The sequence below is a fragment of the Cyprinodon tularosa genome, unplaced genomic scaffold (genome assembly GCF_016077235.1).
Source record: "Cyprinodon tularosa strain WSP-4 unplaced genomic scaffold, ASM1607723v1 ctg213, whole genome shotgun sequence".
Classification (NCBI taxonomy): domain Eukaryota; kingdom Metazoa; phylum Chordata; class Actinopteri; order Cyprinodontiformes; family Cyprinodontidae; genus Cyprinodon; species Cyprinodon tularosa.
The window spans coordinates 398,765-424,998 of NW_024038792.1; the positions used below are offsets into that span (position 1 = coordinate 398,765).

The 26,234-nt window shown below is 38.4% G+C and overlaps 1 protein-coding gene across 1 annotated transcript in view; it reads left to right on the forward strand.

Moving 5' to 3' along the window:
- The first annotated feature begins 428 nt into the window (after positions 1 to 428).
- Positions 429 to 26,234, forward strand: part of chrna1 (cholinergic receptor, nicotinic, alpha 1 (muscle)) — a 42,034-nt gene continuing 16,228 nt past the window's right edge. Inside the window, exons 1-3 of the mRNA XM_038285642.1 lie at positions 429 to 619; positions 12,118 to 12,260; positions 17,252 to 17,296. Coding sequence (XP_038141570.1) covers positions 565 to 619; positions 12,118 to 12,260; positions 17,252 to 17,296 — 243 coding nt within the window. The 5' untranslated portion in view covers positions 429 to 564. The remainder of the gene's footprint in view (positions 620 to 12,117; positions 12,261 to 17,251; positions 17,297 to 26,234) is intronic.

The window sequence follows — 26,234 nt, forward strand, 5'->3', positions numbered from 1 at the left end:
AAGGGAGTCCTGATATGAAATATATGTTTTGAAAGCTAAATTAAAAAAAGCTCAGTATGTTTTAAGACTGGTTAGTTTAAGCTAGTTAGTCCTTCTCAATACAATCAGAGACTGACATACTAGTCTTACACATATAGATGTGATTTTGCACATGACTTCTTTTTTTGTGAACAAATATTCACTTTACCTTTGTGGTTTAATACTAAGTAGAATTAATCAAAGTGGAAAAAAAAACTGGCACCACTCTAAAATTCTATTTGACCGTTAATGACATACATAAAAAAAAAAAAAAAAAAAAAAAAACAGACAGCTGTGTTCATGGTTGGAAGTGGGCCGAGATGTTGGTGGGTGGGGGATGTGCTTTCCAATAAAAAACAGGGGCTCAGAGTTCACATGCTGAACTGAGCCACATTACCGTATGCCCCCTTAGTTCTCTGCTGAAAGTTAAAACTATACTGTTAGGTAAAACATACCTGTTTTTATTCACACCTCGTGCATTTGCCTCACAGAAGGTTTGCAAGCTCCATCTGCTGATGAGGAATCAAGGATTTCTACAAAATAGAAATGTACTTTCTTAAGGCCCTCCTTTCTGTTGCCTGGATTTTCTGTGTACATTCTGGTAAGAATTTAATATATTCATATTAAATTTTCTGAATTTGAAGATGGTTCTAAAAACTAATATTCTGAATGCTCTTATTAACAATTGCCTTTACAGCAAACTACTCGTATTACCATTTGAAAAACCCGGATCGGTTTTACTTTGTGTGACCAAATAAACCTAAATATACACACGATATGTTCTGCAAATATATGTGGCAAAGAATGAGAATTAAAAAGCAGAATGTAACACTTTCGAAAATATTTAACCACTTCAATTAATATGTTTCTGCTATGATACTGATAGATAGTAAAATAGTTCTTATAAATTGAAACATTATGAAGAAAATGCTGTCTAAACCTAAAACATTCCAAGCTGTTCTTTAAAGTAACATCAACTGGTCAAAAATTGGTCTGAGAAATGTACTTTAGGTGGTCTCTCAAGAGTGACAGCTGCTTTTACTAAACAGATGTCATTGTTTAAATTGTGACCTCAGAAGTGTCAGACAGTTTTATATTTAGGAACACTCTGCCTTTTTGTATAGTTTTCAAATAATAAACATAAAAAATACCAGGGTTCCAGCATCTATCACTATATGAAGCTGAAAATATGTAGAATCTAGATTGAGAAAAATGTATAACCTACCATATCAAGGTGTTGCTAGCGTGGGTGGTGTACAATGAACATTTTTTATAATACATGGTAAATATTATCTGTACTAGATGCTGTCACCTACGGAGCCCCTCTGATGACATGGTCAAAAAGATTTTTTAATTGTGGCCACGAAGTAGTATTTCGTGTCCACGCAATAAGTTTAACGTGCGAACGAAATACTTATTAATAATATTAATATCATTCCTGGACAACTGGGTAAGCAAATCGAGCGCACCTTCTCTAAGGTCTAAGGCGCGCTCGATTTGCTTACCCAGTCGGTCTCCGCCAGTCACGTGACATTTGTTGCTAAGACGCCATTTTAGGTGGAAAAGGCGTAGTGTAAACAACCGCAGCATAGCTAAACGAAGGACTAAAGGCCCGTTTACATAACAGCCTGTCCAAGATAAGTCATTACAGTTAACATAAGCCTGAAAACAGGGGCGGATTTATTGATATTATTAATAAGTATTTCGTGCGCACGTTAAACTTATTGTGTGGCCACGAAGTAGTATTTCGTGCGCACGTTATACTTATTGCGTGGCCACGAAGTAGTATTTCGTGCGCACGTTATACTTATTGCGTGGCCACGAAGTAGTATTTCGCGCGCACGTTATACTTATTGCGTGGCCACGAAGTAGTATTTCGTGCGCACGAAATACTACTCCGTGGCCACAATTAAACTTTTTTTTTGACCATGTCATCAGAGGGGCTCCGTAGTCACCTGATTAATCAACAAAAGCTTATTTTTAAAGCTACTGCTCTATTTGAGCAAGCAGCAGACAGATTTTACAATCCAATTTTTAAGCAATAATTTTATAAAAAGACAAAGGCAGATTCAGTGTTTAAAGAGGTACTGCTCCAAACGCAGTGGATGATGTTCTAAGACACTAAGAAAAGATGAACCCTATACAAACCAAGTGCATTAGATAAAGATGATACAAAATAAAAGCCTCTATATTTTTTACATATATTTATTGCCCTATATGGCTCAACATTATGACCCAAACTCAACCCCATTTTAGAAAATAGACTCTAGAAGACTGTTTAAAACACACCCTATGGCAAATTTCAAAATAAAAGCCTCCCATTGCCACTTCATCTACTGCCCTAATAACATAGAAAAAGAGTGATTTAACGATTGGAAAGTCATCAACTATCATTCAGTATGCCAGTCTAGGTCGTGTGGCTACCAAAGAATTGTTTTGTTGGGTTTATGTTCACAGTCATCACTGCTTTAACTGAGGTTATGTCTGGTAAACATTTGTCACATCAGCTGCATTAACCAAGAGCAGATGAGTCACGTAACAAACTGCTCCTACAGTCTGGTGTACTCGACTATCTATATACTGGAGATGGACTAAAAACAGACGTTACAGTGTGAAAGTTACATTTTTATGATGGCGTAAGCGTACTCATGACAAACAAAAGTATATGAAGTGAAATACTCTTCCTGTCAAACTGTCTAAACTGTTGAAATGAAGGAAATGTGAATGATCTACTAGGATCTACTAGGTGTCATTAGACACATGAAACATATCCTTGGTGAGCTCCGCTTTAAAAAGTTTACTTATAAGTTTCTTTTCTCAAAAAGCAACTGAAATAGCAACTCAGCTGCAGCATCATTAAACGTATCATCTTACTAGCCAATGTAATTACGTACCAACTGATCAAATGTGCATCAATAAAACTGTTATATGGGCTTGGACCTTGTTTTATCCTTTTGGTAAAATAAAATAATTTTGAATTACATTGACTCTGTCGCCAGCTAAGTGTTGTTGTTTGGTAGACCGTTTATCACAATTGCTGATAACTGCAGGATGATCTGCTTGAAATCTCTTTGTATAAAGTGTTCTGAGATGACATGTGTCGTTAATTGGCACTATATAAAGAAACTGAATTGAATTGGATATTGAAGCTGTTTAACCATTCATACCCTTATCATCTGCACCATGTTGAAATGAATTAAACCTTGTTACCAAGTTTTCCTATGATCTAATACACAGTTTTTGGGAACAAAAGGTTGACCTACTGTCAAATATTGCTCCCAGCGTTACTAACTGATCTGTGGTCTGACTTGTTAAAATTCTCTAAAATTTTTTGTAATTGCCGCTACAAAGCTCTAAGTTACTCCCTCTTTTGAAAACTTTGTGGTGTTTACATCTGTTGATGAAGCAGTTGAGCACAAACAAACAGGAGCACAGGGTAGGCAGTGAGTGACAGCACCATGTGTTCCAGCCCCCCCACACAAATGTTGATGGGGGGTGGGGTTAGTGGGAAACAACCAATGGTAAATACTAGTGAAAATGAAAAACCATAAGAAGTTTACATAACTTCCTGATGTTTGATGAAAACCCAAATTTGAAATTGTACTAGGTAACCAACCCTGTATGACCGACTGTGGTCAGGTTGCATGTGCATTAAGCTGTCTTAATGAAACCAGATCCCAGCCGCGGTGAACTTGCCAGCTGATTCCAAAAATAGTGAGCGAAGAATTCCATTTAGCTTGAACAGCTGTGTGCTGGGTCGAATTGTACTTAACTGCCAAGATTTGTACCATTTAACCAAAGGGCCCTGTTCCATTTACTATAAACAAAAGTACCACTCTTTTGTTTATGTTACAACTACATTTTAAAAGTATTTTTATTGAAATTTAATTTGATACACCAACACAAAGAGGCTCCTAAAGATGAAGTGGAATGCAAAAAGTTACAGGGCTTATACACATATAATTTGACAGTCTTAAAGGAGTTACACAGACCATTATCTGTGCGGAAATCTAAATCTTCAGGAGGAGGTTGCTCAAATCTAACCTCTTCCCAATAGAGATCATGTAATAATTTCCACAAACAAGGTCAAGGTGACACTTAACACAATCACATGCTCATTTGCTCATATTACTCTAGCCAAACCCATTTAGAACAAGAGTTCATGTGTTTTAGTGGTTTAGGTCATTTTTTATAGGCTCACTCATAGCCTTTTAACACAAAACAAGGTAACAAAAACACATACATAAACTCTTTCCCCCACAGGCCCTTGTCGAGCCGTGTTTCTGGATTTCTATATGCCTCCTAAGTCGAAAACAACCTTTTTTTTTAACAATTTCAATTAACATCTATGTGTAATATTTGTTAAGTAAGCCATCCATCCATCGATTTTTCCGTCATGCCTATCCCAAGTAGAGTCGCGAGGGGTGCTGGTGTCTATCTCCAGCTTTCTACGGGCGAGAGGCGGAGTCTACCCTGGACAGGTCGGCAGTCAATCACAGGGCAACACTGAGAGACACATTCACAAACAACTATTCACACACACACTCACACCTAAGGACAATTTAGAGAAACCAATTAAACTAAAAGTAATGTTTTTGGACTGTGGAGGAAGCTGGAGTACCTGGAGAGAACCCACACATGCACAGGGAGAACATGTAACATCTATGCAGAAAGACCCTGTGCCAGAAATCAAATGTCATCCGCGTGCGCCGGACTGGAGTTGTGACAGGCAGCCCGGGCCACAGGCGGCTACGCTCTACCCCTTCTATTCACTCGGCTAGCTAATCTGAATCGTTCAATTCCCTTTGGAGTGAGATCATCTGTGGTAGCAGCACTAGACATCTTCCAGGCATGTGAGAAAAACTAGCAGCAGTTCAGCGGACAGGATGAAGGAATGGTAACCGGCGGGCGCGAATGACCTCACACACTCCGCTTTGTTTTAAAAAAATATAAATATAAAAAAAATATAACCACGGATGTCTGGGGGACAGTGATTCACCTACATGTTATGAATGCTGGCGTACCATAAAGAACAAATTATGAACAGTTTAGTTTGTGCCTTCAAGTCGTTGCCCATAGGAAGACGTTACTTGGATATAACCTAACGGAATAAGCTAAAAAACTTTTTTTGTTGAGAACTGATAACTAACAACAGTTAACTGAGGTACAGAGTGCGAAATACGGGGGGGTCCGGGGGGGCTCAAACCCCCCCGATTAACTCATGAGCCCCCCTGAAAGCCTCAAAAGCAAAATTTAAGGGGGGTCTTAAATTGTGTCAAAAAAATTTAAATAAAATGTTCTTGCTCCTTAGGAAGCCATTGCTCATATTTGCGTATTGTTTCTAAGTTATCTACTATAAGCTTTCTTATGTATAATCTTTGATATAGTCTTATTTTGAAAGCACCGGAAGTTGAGCAGTTGGTGTCTTCCTGTTTAACAAGTAAACACTGCATAGCTACATCTGTTCTCTCAGTGCTGCGTTTATGGCCAGTACAGCATGTAATTTGATGTGTATTTCGTTTATGTACATATAGTACTATGTTTCATGTTGTGTTTGGAGGTTTATTGCAAGAAAGGTCACCGAGAAGAGAAGTTTAAAAAGACACTAGCATACGCGCTAACTAGCCGTTAGCGATGCCGCTAGCTAGCGGATAATGTTAACATGTTGTTTGTGTCATTATGTGTTTCTGTACATATTCAGGGAATATGTAGAGTTTATTATTTAGGAGAATCGTGCCTGTTTATTTGGAATTGTTTCTGTTTACACAAAGACTTATACACATTATTTCTTTCTTGCAGTTTTACCATTCATTCATCGATCCATACCAGCCAGTAAATGCAAAGAAAATATATAAGATATAAGATATACTCTAGCCAAACCCATTTAGAACAAGAGCTCATGTGTTTTAGTGGTTTAGGTCATTTTTTATAGGCTCACTCATAGCCTTTTAACACAAAACAAGGTAACAAAAACACATACATAAACTTTTTTTCCCCCACAGGCCCTTGTCGAGCCGTGTTTCTGGATTTCTATATGCCTCCTAAGTCGAAAACAACCTTTTTTTTTAACAATTTCAATTAACATCTATGTGTAATATTTGTTAAGTAAGCCATCCATCCATCGATTTTTCCGTCATGCCTATCCCAAGTAGAGTCGCGAGGGGTGCTGGTGTCTATCTCCAGCTTTCTACGGGCGAGAGGCGGAGTCTACCCTGGACAGGTCGGCAGTCAATCACAGGGCAACACTGAGAGACACATTCACAAACAACTATTCACACACACACTCACACCTAAGGACAATTTAGAGAAACCAATTAAACTAAAAGTAATGTTTTTGGACTGTGGAGGAAGCTGGAGTACCTGGAGAGAACCCACACATGCACAGGGAGAACATGTAACATCCATGCAGAAAGACCCTGTGCCAGGAATCAAACGTCATCCGCGTGCGCCGGACTGGAGTTGTGACAGGCAGCCCGGGCCACAGGCGGCTACGCTCTACCCCTTCTATTCACTCGGCTAGCTAATCTGAATCGTTCAATTCCATTTGGAGCAAGATCATCTGTGGTAGTAGCACTAGACATCTTCCAGGCATGTGAGAAAAACTAGCAGCAGTTCAGTGGACAGGATGAAGGAATGGTAGCCGGCGGGCGCGAATGACCTCACACACTCCGCTTTGTTTTAAAAAAATATAAATATAAAAAATATAACGGCGGATGTCTGGGGGACAGTGATTCACCTACATGTTATGAATGATGGCGTACCATAAAGAACAAATTATGAACAGTTTAGTTCGTTGCCCATAGGAAGACGTTACTTGGATATAACCTAACTGAATAAGCTAAAAAACTTTTTTTGTTGATAACTGATAACTAACAACTGTTAACTGATAATCAACGCATATCACAGACAGGAGGTCACTAAAATCATTTTAAAAAGTTTGACGTGGACTTAGGAGGCCTGCATATAACACAGTACACCCTGGACAGGTCGCCAGTCCATTGCAGGGCAACACAGAGACAAATAGGACAAACAACCATTCACACACACAATCACACCTAAGGAGAATCTAGAGAAGCAAACTAACCTAACAGTCGTCTTTTTGGACTTTGGGAGGAAGCCGGAGTACCCGGAGAGAACCCACAAATGCTCGGGGAGAACATGCAAACTCCATGCAGAAAGACCCCGGGCCAGGAACCGAACCCAGAACCTTCTTGCTGCAAGGCAGCAGTGCTACCCACTGTGCCACTGAGCACCAAAATAAAAGCAGTATAAAACAGAAACAACAACAAACATGTAAATTAATCAAAAAGGTGTTTTGAGAAGGTTCATCAAATAAAATAAGAATCTAATTAACTCAGCTACACATGGGCTAATGAGCTGATATGGAGCAGGTGTGAATAGGACTAACAAGAAGGGAGCCAAGGGGAAAGGAATAGACACAAGGGGGCAGCAGAGAGTAACTCAAGAACTAAACACTGACAGAAAACAACCACAAAGACACAGAATAACACTTCAACTAAAAATAAACTTATATGGAGTGAAGAACCAAGAACTGACTGTCCCGTCATCTGATGTGTCCACTGAATCTTTTGCTTGGGTTGTCTCTCTCTCTGCTAACTGACCTGGTTCCTCACATACATTGTCAGAAACAGGCTCTAAAAAAGCTTTTTCCTCAGTCTGTTGGTCAGCAGGCTGAGGTCCGCTTTCACATTCCTCCATTTCTGAGGACGAGTCAATTGAAATGCTATCAAAATCAGTCCTCTGGTCTGAATGTTGTTGTTTCCGTGCTAACTGACTTGGTTCCTCACATATTTTGTCAGACAACTCTAAAACTGAGTGTAGTAATTCTTGTTCCTTGGTCTGCTGTTCAGCTGGTGTTGCTTCTCTCTCGTAAATGACGAGTTCTGAGGGAAAGTCATTTGATAAATATTCAGAATGTCTAACTTCCTCTGATTGGCTTTGTTTGCTTGGAGAGCAAGCCGGCAAGTTATTTTTTTCCTCCATAGCTACTTCACTTTGATTTGAAGCTTCTTTGCTCAACTTCTTCACCCGTTTTTCTATATACTTGTTAGCTTCCTTGAGCGTTTTCTTTTGCTGTTTTGTGATCTTGTACTGACTTTTCAGTGTCTTTAGATTTATTACCTCATCTTTCATAGTTTCCCACTGCTTTAGAAGTTCCATATTCCTCAAGCATAAAGCCTTTATCTTTTCAGTTTCTGCAGCGATGATCTCCGTAAAACTGTTCTGGGCTCTTAGCTCGTGTTGAAGCTCCTTGATCCTCTTTTCAAATTTTTTGTTTAAGGATTTTTCGGTTTCTATCCGTTTGTCCACATCAGGGTGTGAAATCATTTCACGAAAACCTTTTTCAAGATGTTCGTTGAGTAAACAGAGTTCTAGGGCGTTTCTCCTGTTTGTTTTACGCATTTCTGTTACCAAAGCGAGATCAACGTTCTTTGCCCAGAAATTCATTTTTTAGATGTTTTCTTGCAGTTTAAATCAATAAACGCTTTGAGAGCAAAATAACCACAGCTAGCACACCAGATATCTATGCTGGAATGAAGCAAAGATTCTAACCACTCATATATATAAGAGGGATCAAAGGAATGTATAACATCATCATTCTATGGTGATGTCATAAGGCCTTGATAGCCCAGTAGGGTTATTTTTACATCAAAACAAAGCACAGAAAGTTTACTGTTCTACCAACAGAACAACAGTATAAAGGAATATTCCTTCCTGAATTTAAAGTCTTTTATTTGAAATATATAAAATGTTGCCATGGTATTTATTAGGGTGGAATCCTAATTTCATACATCAATTGCTTGGCTTTTTTTTTTTATGTCCTCTAAGGAAGTTATGTTTTAGTTGTGTTTCTGTGTTTGTCTGTCTATTAGCCTGATTACTTTAATCAGATTTTAATTACATTTTTACCAGAGATGCGTCTCAGGCAAAGGAATGCTATTACTATTTTGGTGTTAAACCCGATCATAATTGGGATAGATTAAGTTTTGTAAAGGATTCTTTAACATTGTCAGATAGTGGAATATGATGGAACTAGCTGTTCCCCCATAAAGCAGAGGGCGGTAGTAGTGAGTATTGACAGGCTGAAAAGTCAGCATTAATCACATTAGACTAAAGGCTAAAATATAAAACACAACAAAAGGCATTTATATTTTTTCCCCTTTATTAACGTGAATGTATAATTTCTATAAATGACAAGGCTGTTGTTTCTCTTAACAGCCTTTTTATAAACTCAGAATTTCTTGGTTAATTTTCTGAAAACAGCAATCAGCAAAATGATTGTGCAAGCTGTTTGTGGTTGCAGAAAAATAGGTATAAAATGTATGTTAGCTATGAGGTTAAGACGGTGAATTCCTGAGTATAAAATCAAATATTTTCCAGCATGAAATGTTAATATTCTACTCTACGTTACTGGTTTTATTTATAAACTGTTGAGTTATGCTCAGCTCTCTGGGATCTTTTTCAAGTTAATTTCAATTTAGGTTATTTCTATAGCATCAATTCACAACACATGTCATCTCAAGGTGTCAAGGCAGGACAAGGCAAGATGCGGTGGGATCCAGATCCTCCAGAATTTGCCCGGCTTTTGATGATGATTTCTGAGACAATAGCAGAAATATGTGATATCCACATATCATCTGTAGGGGCCTGTGATGCTGACCATCTCAGTAGTTACCATTTCCGGCTGTTCTACTGCCATCAACTCCTTTGTTTCTAGATGTTGGAGCTTGGCCTGTTTTTCAGTGTAGTCCTGTTTCTCTGACTGTGACTGACTGGATGTGCTCTCTTCATCCTCTGACATGGGAGCTGGCTCGGAGCTCGTCTGCCTGGCTGTGTGTTTCCTGGACGGGGCCGCCTGTGGAGCTGGTTGACAGTTGCCTTTTGTATCTATGCTTCTTTTTCTATCTCTGCTTCTGTCTACTTGAACCCCAGTCGGCCTCAGCAGATGGCCGCTCACACTGAGCCTGGTTCTGCTGGAGGTTTCTTCCTGTTCAAAGGGAGTTTTTCCTTTCCACTGTCGCTACAAGCATGCTTAGTGTGAGGGATTGCTGAAGAGTCAATGAGTCGATGCAATCAGCTGGTTTTCCTTAGATAGAAAACTTTGAATCAATCTGACTGGATGATCTGGTGAACTGGAAAGTGACCTGAGATGACCTAAATGAGTCACTGGAAATGATGCCCTCAAAGGTAACAGAAAAGTGATCGGATAGGGCAACATCAGTAACACTGACTTTAGAAATCTTCAGACCTTTAGTGATGATCAAGTCTAAAATATGTCCCTGTTTGTGCGTTGGTTGTTTAACATGTTGAGTTAAACCAAAGTTTCTAAGTGTGTCACACAGTTCTTTAGCACTTCTGTCTTCAGGGTTGTCAGCGTGAAAGTTAAAGTCTCCAACTATAATTAAACAGTCATAATCAGAGTGTGAAATACGGGGGGGTCCGGGGGGGCTCGACCCCCCCCATTAACCCATGAGACCCCCTGAAAGCCTCAAAAGCAAAATTTAAGGGGGGGTCTTAAATTATTGCAAGAAAGGTCACCGAGAAGAGAAGTGTAAAAAGACGCTAGCATACGCGCTAACTAGCCGTTAGCATACGCGCTAACTAGCCGTTAGCGATGCCGCTAGCTAGCGGCTAACGTTAACATGTTTGTGTCATTATGTGTTTCTGTACATATTCAGCGAATATGTTGAGTTTATTATTTAGGAGAATCGTGCCTGTTTATTTGGAATTGTGCCTGTTTACACAAAGACTTATGCACATTATTTCTTTGTTGCAGTTTTACCATTCATTCATCCATCCATACCAGCCAATAAATCCAAAGAAAAGGCTTACGGAGTGGTTATTGGAAATGATGGTTATCTACCTGCTAAGCTAAGAGTGAGGGCAGGACAAAAAAAATTTTTTTTGTCACTAATGGTCACAAAAATGTTTTTAAGCTCAACAGGTCCAGTATTAAAATTCAAAACCTTTATTCACAAACATGCTCTGTTTTTTGCCAAGTGGAGCCAGCCAATTCTGTTCGCGTATGCAAATTAGCCATGTGCGTTTCCGCAGTTAATAACACGGGCAAAGCGGAACAGATTGCATGAAGACAGCAGGTCTTCACTCCTGTTTGTGGACCTCAACGGACCTCTGGACAAATTCGACCCATTTCCATTCGTCAGAAACTGGATTAAAGCAGGACATGTGCGTGCATGAAAGAAAGAGACAGACAGACAGACAGACAGACAGTCTTTGTGCGTGTGTGTGTTTTCATTGACTGTCTGTTCAGGCTCTTGCCCGCTCCACCAGATTCACAGAAAGCTTCATCCACCAAGCTGTCAGGAAGCTGACCCCCCCCCCCCCTCAAAAAAAAATCACTCCGGACAAACTGTCTCCTGCACTACTATTAATACTATATTTATTTACTGTTCTTTTGCACTGTTACAGTTACAAATGCTATATCTTACATAATTGGTAATAATAATAATAATTTTTCTGCTGCCATTACCATCTGCCTTTTTGCACTAGCATAAGTATTGCATATTTTATATTATTGTACATTTTATATTTTATTGTGAAATTGAATGTTTAAATTTTAGTATTAGGAACTGATCTTATCTGTTGTGCCTGTGCACTTTATCTGTTTCACTGTTGGTGAATGAGAAACGTCCTTTCCAGTCCTTTTATGTCTGGTGAATCTAAAGAATTGACATTAAAGCTGACTTTGACTTTGAAATGTTATAGGCCTACTGCATATTGAGAAAATTTAGATCCGTATTGCGCAACAATCGGGAGATGGGGACCCCCCCCGAATATTGACAGGTATTTCGCACACTGCTGAGGTATCATTAGTTTAAGTTTGTGGTCCAACTGTTTTATTTGCTGTACTGATTTTATTTGGTTTGTATTTTTAGTTTTTATTTTGCTTTAAGTTTATTTTATTGCTTCATTGGTGTAAAGCACTCTCAATTTCTTTGTACTGAATCCTGCTATATAAGTAATTTGCCTGGCCTTGATAATTTGGAATATACTAATGTTAACCTTTAAAGTAAATCTAAAAATGCCCTAATTTAACTTTTTTTCTATTTTTATTAGGGTTTGGATTATGTTCAGAAGATGAGACACGACTGGTGAAAACCCTGTTTAAAGGTTATAACAAAGTGGTGCGTCCAGTTAATCACTTCAGTGATCCTGTAGTAGTGACTGTGGGACTGCAGCTTATCCAACTTATTAGTGTGGTGAGTATGTTAAAAACTGAATGTTGTATCATGGAAAATATTGAAAATGTAGACCTAAGAATACGCTTTCAGACTTCATAACTCATTTATGATTTAGAAGACTTTTATTTGATTATAAATAAATACATTATTGAACACCAATATGAACTTTTTGAACTGTTTCGGTTGAATACAAAAATATTAACTTTTTACTATTCAACCAAACCAGACTTTTTTTTTGTAGGCATGAGGATCGAATATCGCAATAACAAAAAGAGGATTAAACAAAAATTCCACAAGAACCAAATATGAAAATAGAATTTGTGGACCCTTTTGCACACCCTTAAAGGAATAGTACACCCAAAACATGATTAGCCTTCATTTTCTACTCACCCCCATGCTGAACAACACTCTGGAGTACTTTTTTGATATCTCAAATGCATCTGGAGATCTGGGAGGCTTCTTGCTGTCTGCTGACATTCAAATAATGGAGGTCTATGGCGCCCGAGACAGAAAGGTCCATAAAAGTCCACAAAAAACGTGTCAATATTCCTCCATACTGCTCGTCCAATGTATTCCAAGTGTCCTGAGTGGGTAGCATCCAGAATTTACTCGAAACGAAGTCATTTAGAATGTTTTAGAGCATAAACAGTAGTGTATAGGATTTCCTGAAAGCGCGTTCACGAGTCTACGGAAACCGCGGCAGACCAAACCAGATGAAAGTGCACATTCAGCTCGGCAAAGAACTCATGCTCTTCCTCAACACTGAAGTCCTCAGACATTTTTCTTTCGTTGTTTCTTTCTTTGCACAGGTAAACAGCACATTTCTTCTTCTATGCTTGCATTATCGGCAGAGCAGACGCTGAATGCGCACTTTTGTCTGGTTTGGTCTGCCACGGATTCCGTAGACTCGTGAACGCGCTTTTAGGAAATCCTATACACTACTGTTTATGCTCTAAAAACATTCTTCTTCAAATCAGATGAAATGGGTGTCAATCAACTCAGCTCCGTTCGTGCTGGTTTGTGCAGCAAAAAAATGTTGTTTGTGCTGCTTTGGCTTTGAAGATATTAATGAAAATGTAAAGGTCAAAAGGTCGACCAGCCCCCCCACCTTTTTCAAATTTAACAAAATTGGTGTCAAACGTTTGTGCTACGTTTGTGCAGCAAAAAGTTTCGTTTGTACCGCTACCATTTTAAAGATATAAAGAGAATATTAAATTATATAATCATAGGTTAGCAACCTATAATTTATATGAAATTCAGAGTTTCAGAATGAACAAATGTTTACTGACCTTTGATGGCTTCTACAAACAGTTATTGATATCATTAAAATGATAGCAGTACAAAAACTGTATATATTTCAAAATATGCATTTCTAAATTTTTTATATTTTTATTTTAAATATTTTATATAAATTAAAATGAATTTTAAAATTTTATATTTTTGTATGGCAAAAATTTTCATTTGTACTGCTATCATTTCAATGATATTAATAATATTTTGTAGAGGTCATCAAAGGTCAGTTAACATCTGTTTTTGCTACACAAACCAGCACAAACGGAGCTGAGTTAACTGACACCCACTTTGCCTCATTTGAAGAAAGTTGGGGAGCTACTTGACCTTTGATGACCTCTAGAAACATCTCTTTATATCTTTAAAATGGTAGCGGCACAAACGAACATTTTAGCTGCACAAACCAGCACAAACGTAGAACAAACGTTTGACACCAATTTTGTCTGATTTAAAGAAGGTGGGGGGGCCAACTTCACTCGGGTGGAATAATCAGGTACTGCGCCCTCATTGCTGACAAATTCTGCCCCGAGTCTGCGTTTCACACTCCACTCTAATGGTTAGCTTTCAGTAGTATGGATCTTCCATTGCTACTTAATAAACTACATGTGGCTGATCATCTTCAGCCAACAGTAAAAAACCCTTTGTCTAACTATTAAGATTTTATTTCTTCCAGCTCACAAGAGGTGATACTAAAAATTCTTTAATTTATACCAAAAGGAATCCCAAAATTATATCCAAATTAAATATTTCATTGAATTCTGTTTATTTTTGGATAGAGAGCCCAATAAGAAGGCACATAGAACTTTGAAAATTTCTCTCTCATTGTTCTCGTTTCTATCTGTTTAAATATTATGCAAATGATTACTTGTATTGTCAGTAAAACATTTTCTCTGTGCCCTTTAAACATTTCAACATTTTAGGTAGCATATTCATTCAATTTAGGTGTGGTTTTCTCTCTGTATTTTTTTTTTTTTTTTTTACATCAAAACCCTGTGAATTTAAATCTACTTTGACCCCTGAGCAGCAGGAACCAAGGGGCAAATTCTCAGAAATACAACCAAATGTCAAAAGTAGAAAGAATAATGCTTTTGTTATTTTTTTTTTTTTTTTGAGCAATGAAGATTTTATTGACCTGTGTAGGGCTGGGTATCGTTCAAAAATTTTCGGTCCCGGTACCACTACCGATACCTTCACTTCAATACCGGTTCCTGAACGAAACTTTTTTCGATACCAGTTTTATAATTTCAATTCGAAAAAAAAGAAAATTACACAACATGATAAAGTACAAATCTTGAGTTTTATTTAAAGCCGATTTTTCCATTTACATTTTTCCTCTTACATAAAAAAAAATGTTCAGTGAAGAAGAACAGTTGCAAACAAGTCAGTGTCTAAAATTCACTGTTACATTGTGAGGACCTTTTTAATTAGCAGTTTTTCTTTAGAAAGATTAACATGTTTGCTTTCTCAGGAGACAAACAATCCCATTGAATGGGAATCCTACTGACAGCGCACCGCTGGTATGTGGGGGTCTGAGTGGCTCAAACAGGAATAATATTGGAAGGCAGGATGATAATCTGGATGAACTGATGAAGTTTTTAGGTGGATTTTCCCACTTAAAAACATAATAAAACTACTTTATTCCCACTGATCACAGCAAATATAGCTGCAAGGCAAAGAAAGGATAGAGCTGCTTCAGCTGCGCGTCAGAACTAAACTAGTACAAGCAGCAAAAATGAAGCAGCAGACGCGATTTTGCTGCTCTTGCTGCGTCCGATGTGAACGTAGCATGATTCACTCCGCTCTGGCTTTGCGCTGCCCAAGGGCTGCTGAGAGGAGGATGGTCGCGCTGGCTGCGGTCCGCTCTAAAGTCAAACACCGAGCAACTTTCTGCTCTTAAATTGTTTCCGTGCACGATGTATTGCATTGCGCACTATTGGCATCAGTCTTAATAAAGTGAAGCCGCACTTTTGACCTGGAGGGCATTTTAAAGGGGTTCCACGACGCTCGCAACCAGTTCACAACAGATACACATGAACCCTGCTGTAGGCGGGACCACCTGTGTATTTTTCCTGGATGACGCAATCAAGTTAAGTGTTACAGCCAATCACCGAAACTTGGTAATGTTAAAGAAAAATTATTATTTTTAGTTTTTAATACAGTTAATCTTATGGCATGTGTAAAAGGTATGTTGAGCACTCTCATTTTGAACATATTTCTTAATTTTGAACAAGAACAAGTTTGTGAAGATAACCTTTCCTTGAACCAAAATACTGAATTTAAGTTTGTTCATGAGAATTTATGGTAGGAGAGGCCCCCGCATTCCACAGCTGTCTGTGAAAGCTTATCTTAGCCAGATGACCCTAAGAATTCTAGATGCCAAGACAAGCTTTCCGCTTTTTCTTGTTAAAACAAAGAAGCAAATGACCCCAGATGTTTGCCGTAAATTAGGGGAAGCTCTAAGTTTTTGTGAGTGTCAGAGATAGCTCCTGGTTGGAGGAGCAAAAGCCAGCCTTATTTGAATAAATTAAATACAAGAGGATAAAACTTTCTACACAGAGTAACAAATCAGATTTGCTCTCCAAAGATGTCTTTGTACGTCTTTGCTTTCTTTCCTTCTCTCCATTTATGTCAGGTAATTGAATGTATGTCTCCGTTGTTCTGCAGTTTCTGGTGTAGGTTTGTGCATTGTCTTATTTCTAAGTTTATGCATTGTCTTATATTGGATTAAACTCTGTAATTCTGTGACGTCAACACGCAATGCTGGTTTTCCTTGTGGCCACACGCAGCTCGCCGAGCGGATCTGGGAAAGGAAGAGAGAAGCCAACCTTTTTCCAAAGTTAACTATTTTAGAATATTTTCTTCCTTAACAGTACCGAAAGACGAGGCATGTTTCAATACTCTGTAGAACCGAAGCATTTCGGTCGGTACCATAAAAGAACCGATGTTCGGTACCCAGCCCTAGATCTGTGTGTAATGCATAATTCATAGTAGATCAGGACGTGTTTGCTTTACGATGGAAACCTTTTATGTTTAAAACCATTCCTTTATTCTACATTTTGTTAACTTGTCTGTCTGCTATATTAACCAATATGAAGTATTGAACTAGATCTGCTATTTTTACAACTTTGTAAATTGTAAAGGTTCACTTTTTTGCAACATGAAACTCACTAAAACGACTAAAACTATCACATATCGTAATGACTAAAATGTGATTAAAAGTAATAACAGTTTTCGACTAAGAATAAAGACTAAATCTAAGATGGCTACGAAAAACAACACTGGTTGGCATGTGTTATTGCACAGTGAGAGAAAGGAATATTGCACAACAGTTACAAGAGGTATGTGTTTTGCATAAGACGTCCAAACAGGAAGGCTTTAACACAGAAAAGAAGACATTTGGAAGAATGAGGAGAGATTTGTTATCTTTCTTATCAATTTCAAACAAACAGTCTTATAGTATAACAGAATAACCAAATAGTTAAGTATAGTAATATAAGTAAGAAACTGGTTGGATAGGGTTAGTTCTTTGTTCTACTCCTTCTAGTGGTCCAGAACACTTTCATATTTTTAGGAGTCTGCAGCTGTTTTTACTATTTCCTTAATTTTCTTTGTGACTGCAGCACCTATCCATGTAATAATTATGTCTGATCCTGCTTAGCTTCTGTTCTCAGACGAGAACAGGCTGGTCATAAGCTTGTGTTGTTCTTTATTTTTTTAAGGATGAAGTTAACCAGATTGTGACCAGTAATGTCCGACTACGGCAGGTAAGTGGGTGTGTGTGTTTAACTGTCTAGCCCTCAGAGTGAGGACCATTTTTCCAATTTCACCATAAAATTGAGGTCCAGTTGTTGCAAACTGAGGACATTTTGCCGGTCCTCACATGGTGTTTTTCTAATGGTTGGGTTTAGGGCTAAGGTGTCAATTGGTTAGGGTTAGGGTGAGGTATGCATTGGTAATGGGTAGATTTGGGGTTAGTTTTAGGGTAAGGGCATAGAAAGGGTTGAAAATGACTGAAAACCAGTGGCAGTCAACATATGGTCCTCACTACGATGGCAGAACGAGTGTTGGTGTGTGTATGTGTGTGTGTATGCCCTATTATCAATGGATAATAGGGCATATTTATTACTGGATTGTAGTGTGTTATTTAACTGTGTTAAGGACTACTATGGTGTTTTCAAAAATAATTGCAAAGAAACACAAAATGTTGAAAAAGTCTCCAATTAATGTTTGGTGTGCAAAACCCATTTCAATAAAGTTCTTATTTTCAGTTCATAAAACTGAATCTGATCAATCTTTTAAATTAAGTTATTATATTGGGAGCCCTGCGATGGACTGGTGACCTGTCCAGGGTGTACCCTGCCTCTCGCCCGTAGACGGCTGGAGAAAAGCACCAGCAGCCCTTGCGACCCTAGTTGGGATTAAGCATGTCAGAAAATGGATGGATGGATGGATATTGGGAGCCAGTCTCCGGTGATGTCACCGTCTCGAAACCCTCAGTCCCTCCCTACAGGTCTATTTAGCAGGAGCATTGTCATATCAAAACTTGGACCCGAATCCTTCCTGACTTAGCTACTCAAGTTGTTCAATTCAATCTCAATCTCAGTTTATTAATATTGCACCAATTCACAACACACGTCATCTCAAGGCACTTTAAATCATACAGTCAAATCTTTTCAAAGTTTTCTATCTGAGGAAAGCCAGTTGATTGCATCGACTCATTGACTCAGAGGCTAGCCCTCACACTAAGCATGCTTGTAGTGACAGTGGAGAGGAAAAACTCCCTTTTAACAGGAAGAAACCTCCAGCAGAACCAGGCTCAGTGTGAGCGGCCATCTGCTGAGGCCGACTGGGGTTCAAGGAGACAGAAGCAGAGACACAAAAAGAAGCAGAGATACAAAAGGCAACTTTCAACCAGCTCCACAGGCTCCAGGAAAAACACAGCCAGGCCGACGAAATCTGAGCCAGCTCCAATGTTGAAGGATGAAGAGGGAACATCCAGCCAGTCAAAGAAACAGGACTACACTGAAAAACAGGCCGAGCTCAAACATCTACAGGTGCTGGTCATAAAATTAGAATATCATGAAAAAGTAGATTGATTTCAGTAATTCCATTTAAAAAGTGAAACTTGTATATTATATTCATACATTACATACAAACTCATATATTTCAGATGTTTATTTTGTTTAATTTTGATGATTACAAATGACAACAAATGAAAATCTCAAATTCATCATATCAGAAAATTAGAATATTGTGAAAAGGTTCAAAATTGATGGCCCCTGGTGCCACACTCTAATCAGCTAATTAACTCAAACCACCTGCAAAAGCCTTTAAATGGTCTTTCAGTCTAGTTCTATAGGCTACACAATCATGGGGAAGACTGCTGACTTGACAGTTGTCCAAAAGACGACCATCGACACCTTGCACAAGGAGGGCAAGACACAAAAGGTCATCGCTAAAGAGGCTGGCTGTTCACAGAGCTCAGTGTCCAAGCACATTAATAGAGAGGCGAAGGGAAGGAAAAGATGTGGTCGAAAAAAGTGTACAAGCAAGAGAGATAACCGCACCCTGGAGAGGATTGTGAAACAAAACCCATTCAAAAATGTGGGGGAGATTCACAAAGAGTGGACTGCAGCTGGAGTGAGTGCTTCAAGAACCACCACACACAGACGTATGAAAGACATGGGTTTCTGCTGTCGCATTCCTTGTGTCAAGCCACTCTTGAACCACAGACAGCGTCAGAAGCGTCTTGCCTGGGCTAAAGAGAAACAGGACTGGACTGCTGGTGAGTGGTCCAAAGTCATGTTCTCTGATGAAAGTAAATTTTGCATTTCCTTTGTAAATCAAGGTCCCAGAGTCTGGAGGAAAAGAAGAGAGGCACTTCATCCACGTTGCTTGAAGTCCAGTGTAAAGTTTCCACAGTCAGTGATGGTTTGGGGTGCCATGTCATCTGCTGGTGTTGGTCCATTGTGTTTTCTGAGGTCCAGGGTCAACGCAGCCACATACCAGGAAGTTTTAGAGCACTTCATGCTTCCTGCAGCTCACCAACTTTTTGGAGATGCAGATTTCATTTTCCAACAGGACTTGGCACCTGCACACAGTGCCAAAGCTACCAGTACCTGGTTGAAGGACCATGGTATCCCTGTTCTTAATTGGCCAGCAAACTCTCCTGACCTTAACCCCATAGAAAATCTATGGGGTATTGTGAAGAAGAAGATGCAATACACCAGACCCAACAATTCAGAAGAGCTAAAAGCCACTATTAGAGCAACCTGGGCTATCATAACACCTGAGCAGTGCCACAGACTGATCGACTCCATGCCACGCCGCATTGCTGCAGTAATACAGGCCAAAGGAGGCCCAACTAAATACTGAGTGCTGTACATGCTCATACTTTTCATGTTCATACTTTTCAGTTGGCCAACATTTCTATAAATCCTTTGTTTTTATTGGTCTTCAGTAATATTCTAATTTTCTGATATGATGAATTTGAGATTTTCATTTGTTGTCATTTGTAATCATCAAAATTAAACAAAATAAACATCTGAAATATATGAGTTTGTATGTAATGTATGAATATAATATACAAGTTTCACTTTTTAAATGGAATTACTGAAATCAATCTACTTTTTCATGATATTCTAATTTTATGACCAGCACCTGTATAAACAAGGGTGTTGATGGAAGCAGCACAGCTGATATTTCTCTCCAGGATGGAGTAACAGCCAAACAGGAACAGACCAGATGAAGCTACTATGATAAAAGCACAGAGAGAGCAGAATGTTAGAGATTGAACTAACGGATTCTGCAGAGTGGGAGAATAGAGATAGAATGAAGCAGAATGATGAAATAGGGGTCCCTATGTCCTCCAGCAGTCTAAGCCTATAGCAGCATAACTATAGAGATAGCTCAGGATAACCTGAGCCACTCTAACTAGAAGCTTTATCAAAAAGGAAAGTTTTAAGCCTAGCCTTAAAAGTAGACAGGGTGTCTGCCTCACGGACTAAAACTGGTAGTTGGTTCCACAGGAGAGGAGCCTGATGACTAAAAGATCTGCCTCCCATTCTACTTTTAGAAATTCTAGGAACCACTAGTAAACCTGCAGATTGAGAGCGAAGTGCTCTGTTAGGAACATAAGGAACAATCAGATCTCTGATATAAGATGGAGCTTGGCCATTTAAGGCTTTATATGTGAGAAGGAGGATTTTAAATTCTATTCTGGATTTAACAGGAAACCAATGAAGAGAAGCCAGGATAGGAGAGATATGATCTCTCTTTTTCATTTTCATTAGAACTCTGGCTGCAGAATTTTGGATCAGCTGAAGGCTTTTAACTACAGTTTGTGGACTTCCTGATAGTAAAGAATTACAATAGTCCAGCCTTGAAGTAACAAATGCATGGACTAGTTTCTCAGCATCACCCCTGGACAGGAGATTTCTCATTTTTGCAATGTTCCTCAGATGAAAGAAGGAAATTCTAGAAACCTCTTTGATATGGGATTTAAATGACAGGTCCTGATCAAAAATAACACTAAGATTTTTTACTTTATTATCCAAAATCAGTTTAATCCCATCCAAATGAAGTGACTGACTAATAAGCTTCTTTTTCAGAGACTCTGGTCCAAAGACTAAAACTTCTGTTTTGTCTTCATTCAGAAGGAGAACGTTAAGAGTCATCCAGGTTTTTATGTCTTCAGACATGCCTGTAATCTATGTAATGGGTTAGCTTCATCTGGATTTATAGACAGATATAGCTGGGTATCATCAGCATAACAGTGGAAATTAATCCCATGCTGTCTAATAATTCTACCAATTGGGAGCATGTATAAAGTAAAGAGAATTGGTCCTAGCACTGATCCCTGTGGTACTCCACAGGTAACCTTTGAGCGTGTTGAAGATCTATCATTAACATGAACAAACTGAATTCGATCAGATAGATAAGATTTAAACCAGTCTAATGTTCCTTTAATTCCAACAAAATATTCAACACTTTCTAAAAGAATATTATAATCAACTGTATCAAATGCAGCACTGAGATCGAACAATACAGGTACAGACACAAGTCCGTCATCTGAGGCCATGAAAATATAACGATTTTAACCAGAACCTTTTCAGTGCTATGATGAGCTATAAAGCCTGACGGAAATTCTTCAAAAAGTTCATTATGGTGGAAGTGGTCACACCTGTTTTTGGCAACTACAAAAATTTTAGATAAGGAAAATTGGATATAGGTCTATAATTGACCAAGTCATCTGGGTTAAGAGATGGTTTCTTAAGCAAAGGTTTAATTACAGCAACCTTAAAAGCCTTTGGTACATATCCCTGTAACAGAGATAGATTAATTATGTCTAAAATGGGGGAGTAGATCAGAGGGAAAGCTTCCTTAAATAACCTGGTTGGATCTGGATCTAACACAGAAGCTGAAGGCTTAGATGAAGACAATAGTTTTGCAAACTCTGAAAGTTGCTGGTGATGATCACAGTCATCCAGGTCATAGTCATTCCAAAAAACTAAAAACAATCCACCGGATTTTGTTGCCAAATTTGGCTTCCAATGGCAAACGAAACGTCTTCAAATTTGGAAGCAAGTTTTTTTTTTTTTTTTTGGAACTCCGAAAATTCAACTGCATCAGAGCAGTCTAATTCAGATGGCTACTATGGCTACCTTAGATGCTGCCTCACCTTCCAGAGATAAACTCATCATAGTTAGAGGAGTGTTAATGATCTTACTTTTATGAGATCAATCTTATTTATAAAGAATCCCATAAAATCATTGCTGCTAAGAACAGGTATCATGGATGGTTCAGCAGAGCTATGGCTCTGGGTGAGTTTGGCAACAGTATTAAAAAGAAATCTAGGATTATTCTTATTCTACTCTATTAATTAGGAGAAATATTCTACTCTTGCTTTACAAAGGTTCCTCTTATACTGCAGTAAACAGTTTTTCAGACTAGGTAGGATTCCCGTAGGCCTGTAGAGCAATATTTTCTGTCCAGTTTCCTAGCATTTTGCTTTAAAGAGCCAGCTCTGCATTAAACCAAGGAGCCAGCTTTATTATCTTAGTTAAGTGTTTCTTTTTCAAAGGGGCTGCGTTTATTCCCATTCAACCTGTGAATGGGAATAAACTAAACTTTTGCCCTCTGCAGTACTACTAAGCGACACAGTGGTGAGAGAAACTGAAACAGATCCTTTCAAATTTATAACTGCACTATCTGACAATGGTGGAGAACTCTGTTAAAGTAGTCCTGAAGGTTATACCTAGCATCAATACATCCTTTTTACTCAGGCTCCTTAAATTCCAGTACTACTGCTCCTCTTCATCCCTGCATCAATTCTTCTTTTCTTCCTTCTATCTTTCATCCTAGTTTGACTCCTGCTCCTCTTAAAATAACAGCCAGCCCAGCCAAATGCTTCTGAAATTCTTCCTCCATACTCTTCATATCTGTCCTCTTCCCCTTTCCTCCACAATCGATCCCCCTTCCCTCCTTCATTCCTGAATATATTTTTCTAATTCTAATAATCCTAGTCTCGCCACAGGAGCTCTTCCTGTTTGCCCTTACCTCATTAGTTCATTGTCCTTCTCCTGTTTCACCTTCATTAAATAAAATTAACATTAACAGTAATTAACATCAGGTTTCCAAGGTACTCACTCTCTTTATCAGAGTTAATTGCCCTATCCATTCCCTGCTCTCTTTTGCTTCTTGATGCCTAATCTGAATAATTCTCCCCCTCAAGGGCGTAAGTTTGATTTCAACTTTGGTAGGGACACTACTTGTCTTAAGTTTCATTGGTCTGATGTCATTGGTCCTATGCAATATTCGTGCTCTTTTTTTAATGCTTGACGTGAGCCTCAGGTCGCATTTTGTTTAAAGAGAAAAGCAATATTTCTTGCAACATTGATAGAAATTGGATAAGAACTAAACAAACTAGATGCTGTTTATCAGTGCTTAAATCATCACCGGCTCTGGTGAATGTAGAATTAGGATTTTTTTCCACTTTGAAATGGGTTGCATTTGAACTTATCAGCAACAACGACAAAAGGTAAATTCGTGCCTATTTAACCAAATAGTCTAAATATGTGTGTTATATGTGTAATTATCCTGTATTTTCTTTTGAAGATATAGAATTGTGCAGAGGTAAACCCATCTCTTATTTGTTTATCTAATATGCTCTCTCTGCATCAAGCAAAATAATATGTAATATGATGTCCAGCTGGAAGGTTAGGTCTATCTGTCCGGACCGATGGTCCCCAGTGGAAGAGGAACAATTCTGGGCTCACAGTGGTTTTTAATGAGCTGCAGTTCATGATGTAATTTCGGAGGGACAGGCTGCGTTAGGTGAATTTAGGGCTCTGTTCGAATTCATGGGCTGGATCCTCCAAGGATGCGGTCTACCTAGACTCGATCCTTTGAATTCTGTGAAAATAAGGAGACCGGAAGAGTTTTGGCTGTGAATTCGACCAGGTCTACCCTTCTGTGGGTTTTACCGCCGTATGCTCTGTTGCTTAGCAACCATGACAGTTGACACACAAAGCAGGAAAAGAATCAATACCGAAGTTTTCAAAACTGTTTGTTTACTTATTTTTTATTATAAAGTGAACAAAGAAAACAAAGGCTACACTCACAAGAATCCAGAGTGGAATAAAGGTTTTAACCACCGGGAGCAGGAACAAATAGAATCAAATGTAATGATAGAAACCTTAGTCAGTTAAATAACCTGCTGCTGTCATTCTGCACATCTCTGATGTTGCTGCTATATCCATTACTGTAAAAATGTCCATAGCTGGATATTGGTTATTTATTCTCCAGGTGCACAATTTTATATTGTTAAAACACTTTACAGAATTGTATTTTTTTAATATTTTAAATCTTCCCTATTATGTTACATTTTTCTAAGGTCCAAATTTGTGTGACAATTTTCAATAATCTTTCTGCTGCTGTAAATTTGCCCATTGTGGGACAATTAAGAGATTTTTTTATTCTCTAAAAGGGGTAGAAAGATATAAGTAAATCTAAACAATGTATGTATAAAGAATATATCTAACAAAAAATACTTAGTTATGAAAATTATGAAAAACAGCAATAAAAAAATATCAGATTTATAGTCCCCACCCTGCAGATATATTAGAATCTGTCCTTAAATTACTGCCAAACCCATTTACACAGTAACAGATAAAAACCTTTAGATAAATCAAACGTTACCGCCACATATCTGACTCTATAACCATTAAAACAACTATTTTCATTCATTTCAGAAGGAACTATTCATATACTTGTATTATATTAAACTGAACTTCCAATATTCACCACTGTTCGGCGCCAAGTAACCTTTTTCCTCTAACCACAGAGCAGCTGGCTTGCTTGGTCTCGCAAAGCCTCACGGGAGAATACATCGCTATCCTTGAAGGATAGCGATGTATCCTTCAAGGATAAGGCTCCAGCCTTATCAAACTATTACACAGTGTCGCAGATAAAAGCACAGAGATCAGTGTTAAGAAGGATCCACTCTTTCTGTGCCCCAATTTAATTCCGAAGTCTCTGTTTTGTACATAATGAACGTTACAACTGTATATTCTGACAGAAGAACTGTCCTAATTAGATAAACTTCTTGGAAAAAACAATAGTTTTGACAGATAACAGGCAGGTATTATTAGGTTTTAAAAGACTCAATTATCATCAACAAAAATATCACTAACATCTTGCATCCACACCTCTCAAAAGATTCAAATGCAGGAACCTTCAGGATTCATCCATCAGCTTCCTCTCACAGCAGAACCCTTAGCCATTGCGTCTTCTTTCTGCCCTTTGGTAATGTACTGCAATTCCAGACTTAAGAGTTAATTTTTATCCTAGCCTCTTTTCGCTTTCATCTTTGTTCTGAGTTAACACCCTCCTTATGGAGTTACTATTCTTCCATTCATCTATCCCTGCATTTACTCAACAATTGGAACAAATTACAGCTACTACTGCTGTTTTTGTTGAGATGTATGTAAAGAATCTGAACTGGGTTTGGACTGCTTTGATCCAGTTGAACTTCAGAGTTGGCAAAACTATTATCTTCATCTAAGCCTTTTACTTGTATATCAGATCCAGGTCCAAACCAAGGTATTAAATTAAGTATTCCCCCTGATTTACTCCTTCCTTTTAGATGTGATTAATCTATCCCTGTTACAGGGATATGTATCTCAGGCTTTTAAGGTAACTGTAATTAAACCTTAACTTAAGAAGCAGTCTCTTGACCCAGATGACTTGGTCAATCATAAACCTATATCCATACCTTCCTTTCTTATCTGAAATTCTTGAGAAAGTAGTTCCTCTTAGACAAAGGAGCTGGTTATACACTTTAGGAGGTCCAGACAAAAGCCAAGACCAGTCGTACTAGAGGGAACTGAGGTGGAGCCCGTGGACTCCTACAAGTACAGTACCTTGGGGTGTGGTTGGACAGCAAACTGGACTGGTCAAAATCTTGACTGTTTTAAATCTTATTCATCTGACAGATTTTAGTTCGTTCACGTCAATTATTCATCATGGACCAGTGTTACCTGTGGAGAACCATTGGAAACAATGCTAAGGCCAATTCTCTTTACTATATATATGCTCCGAATTGATAGAATTATCAGACAGCATGTGATTAATTTCTACTATTATGCCGATGAAACTCAGCTATATCTGTCTATGAATCCGGATGAAGCAAAGTGTTAGGTA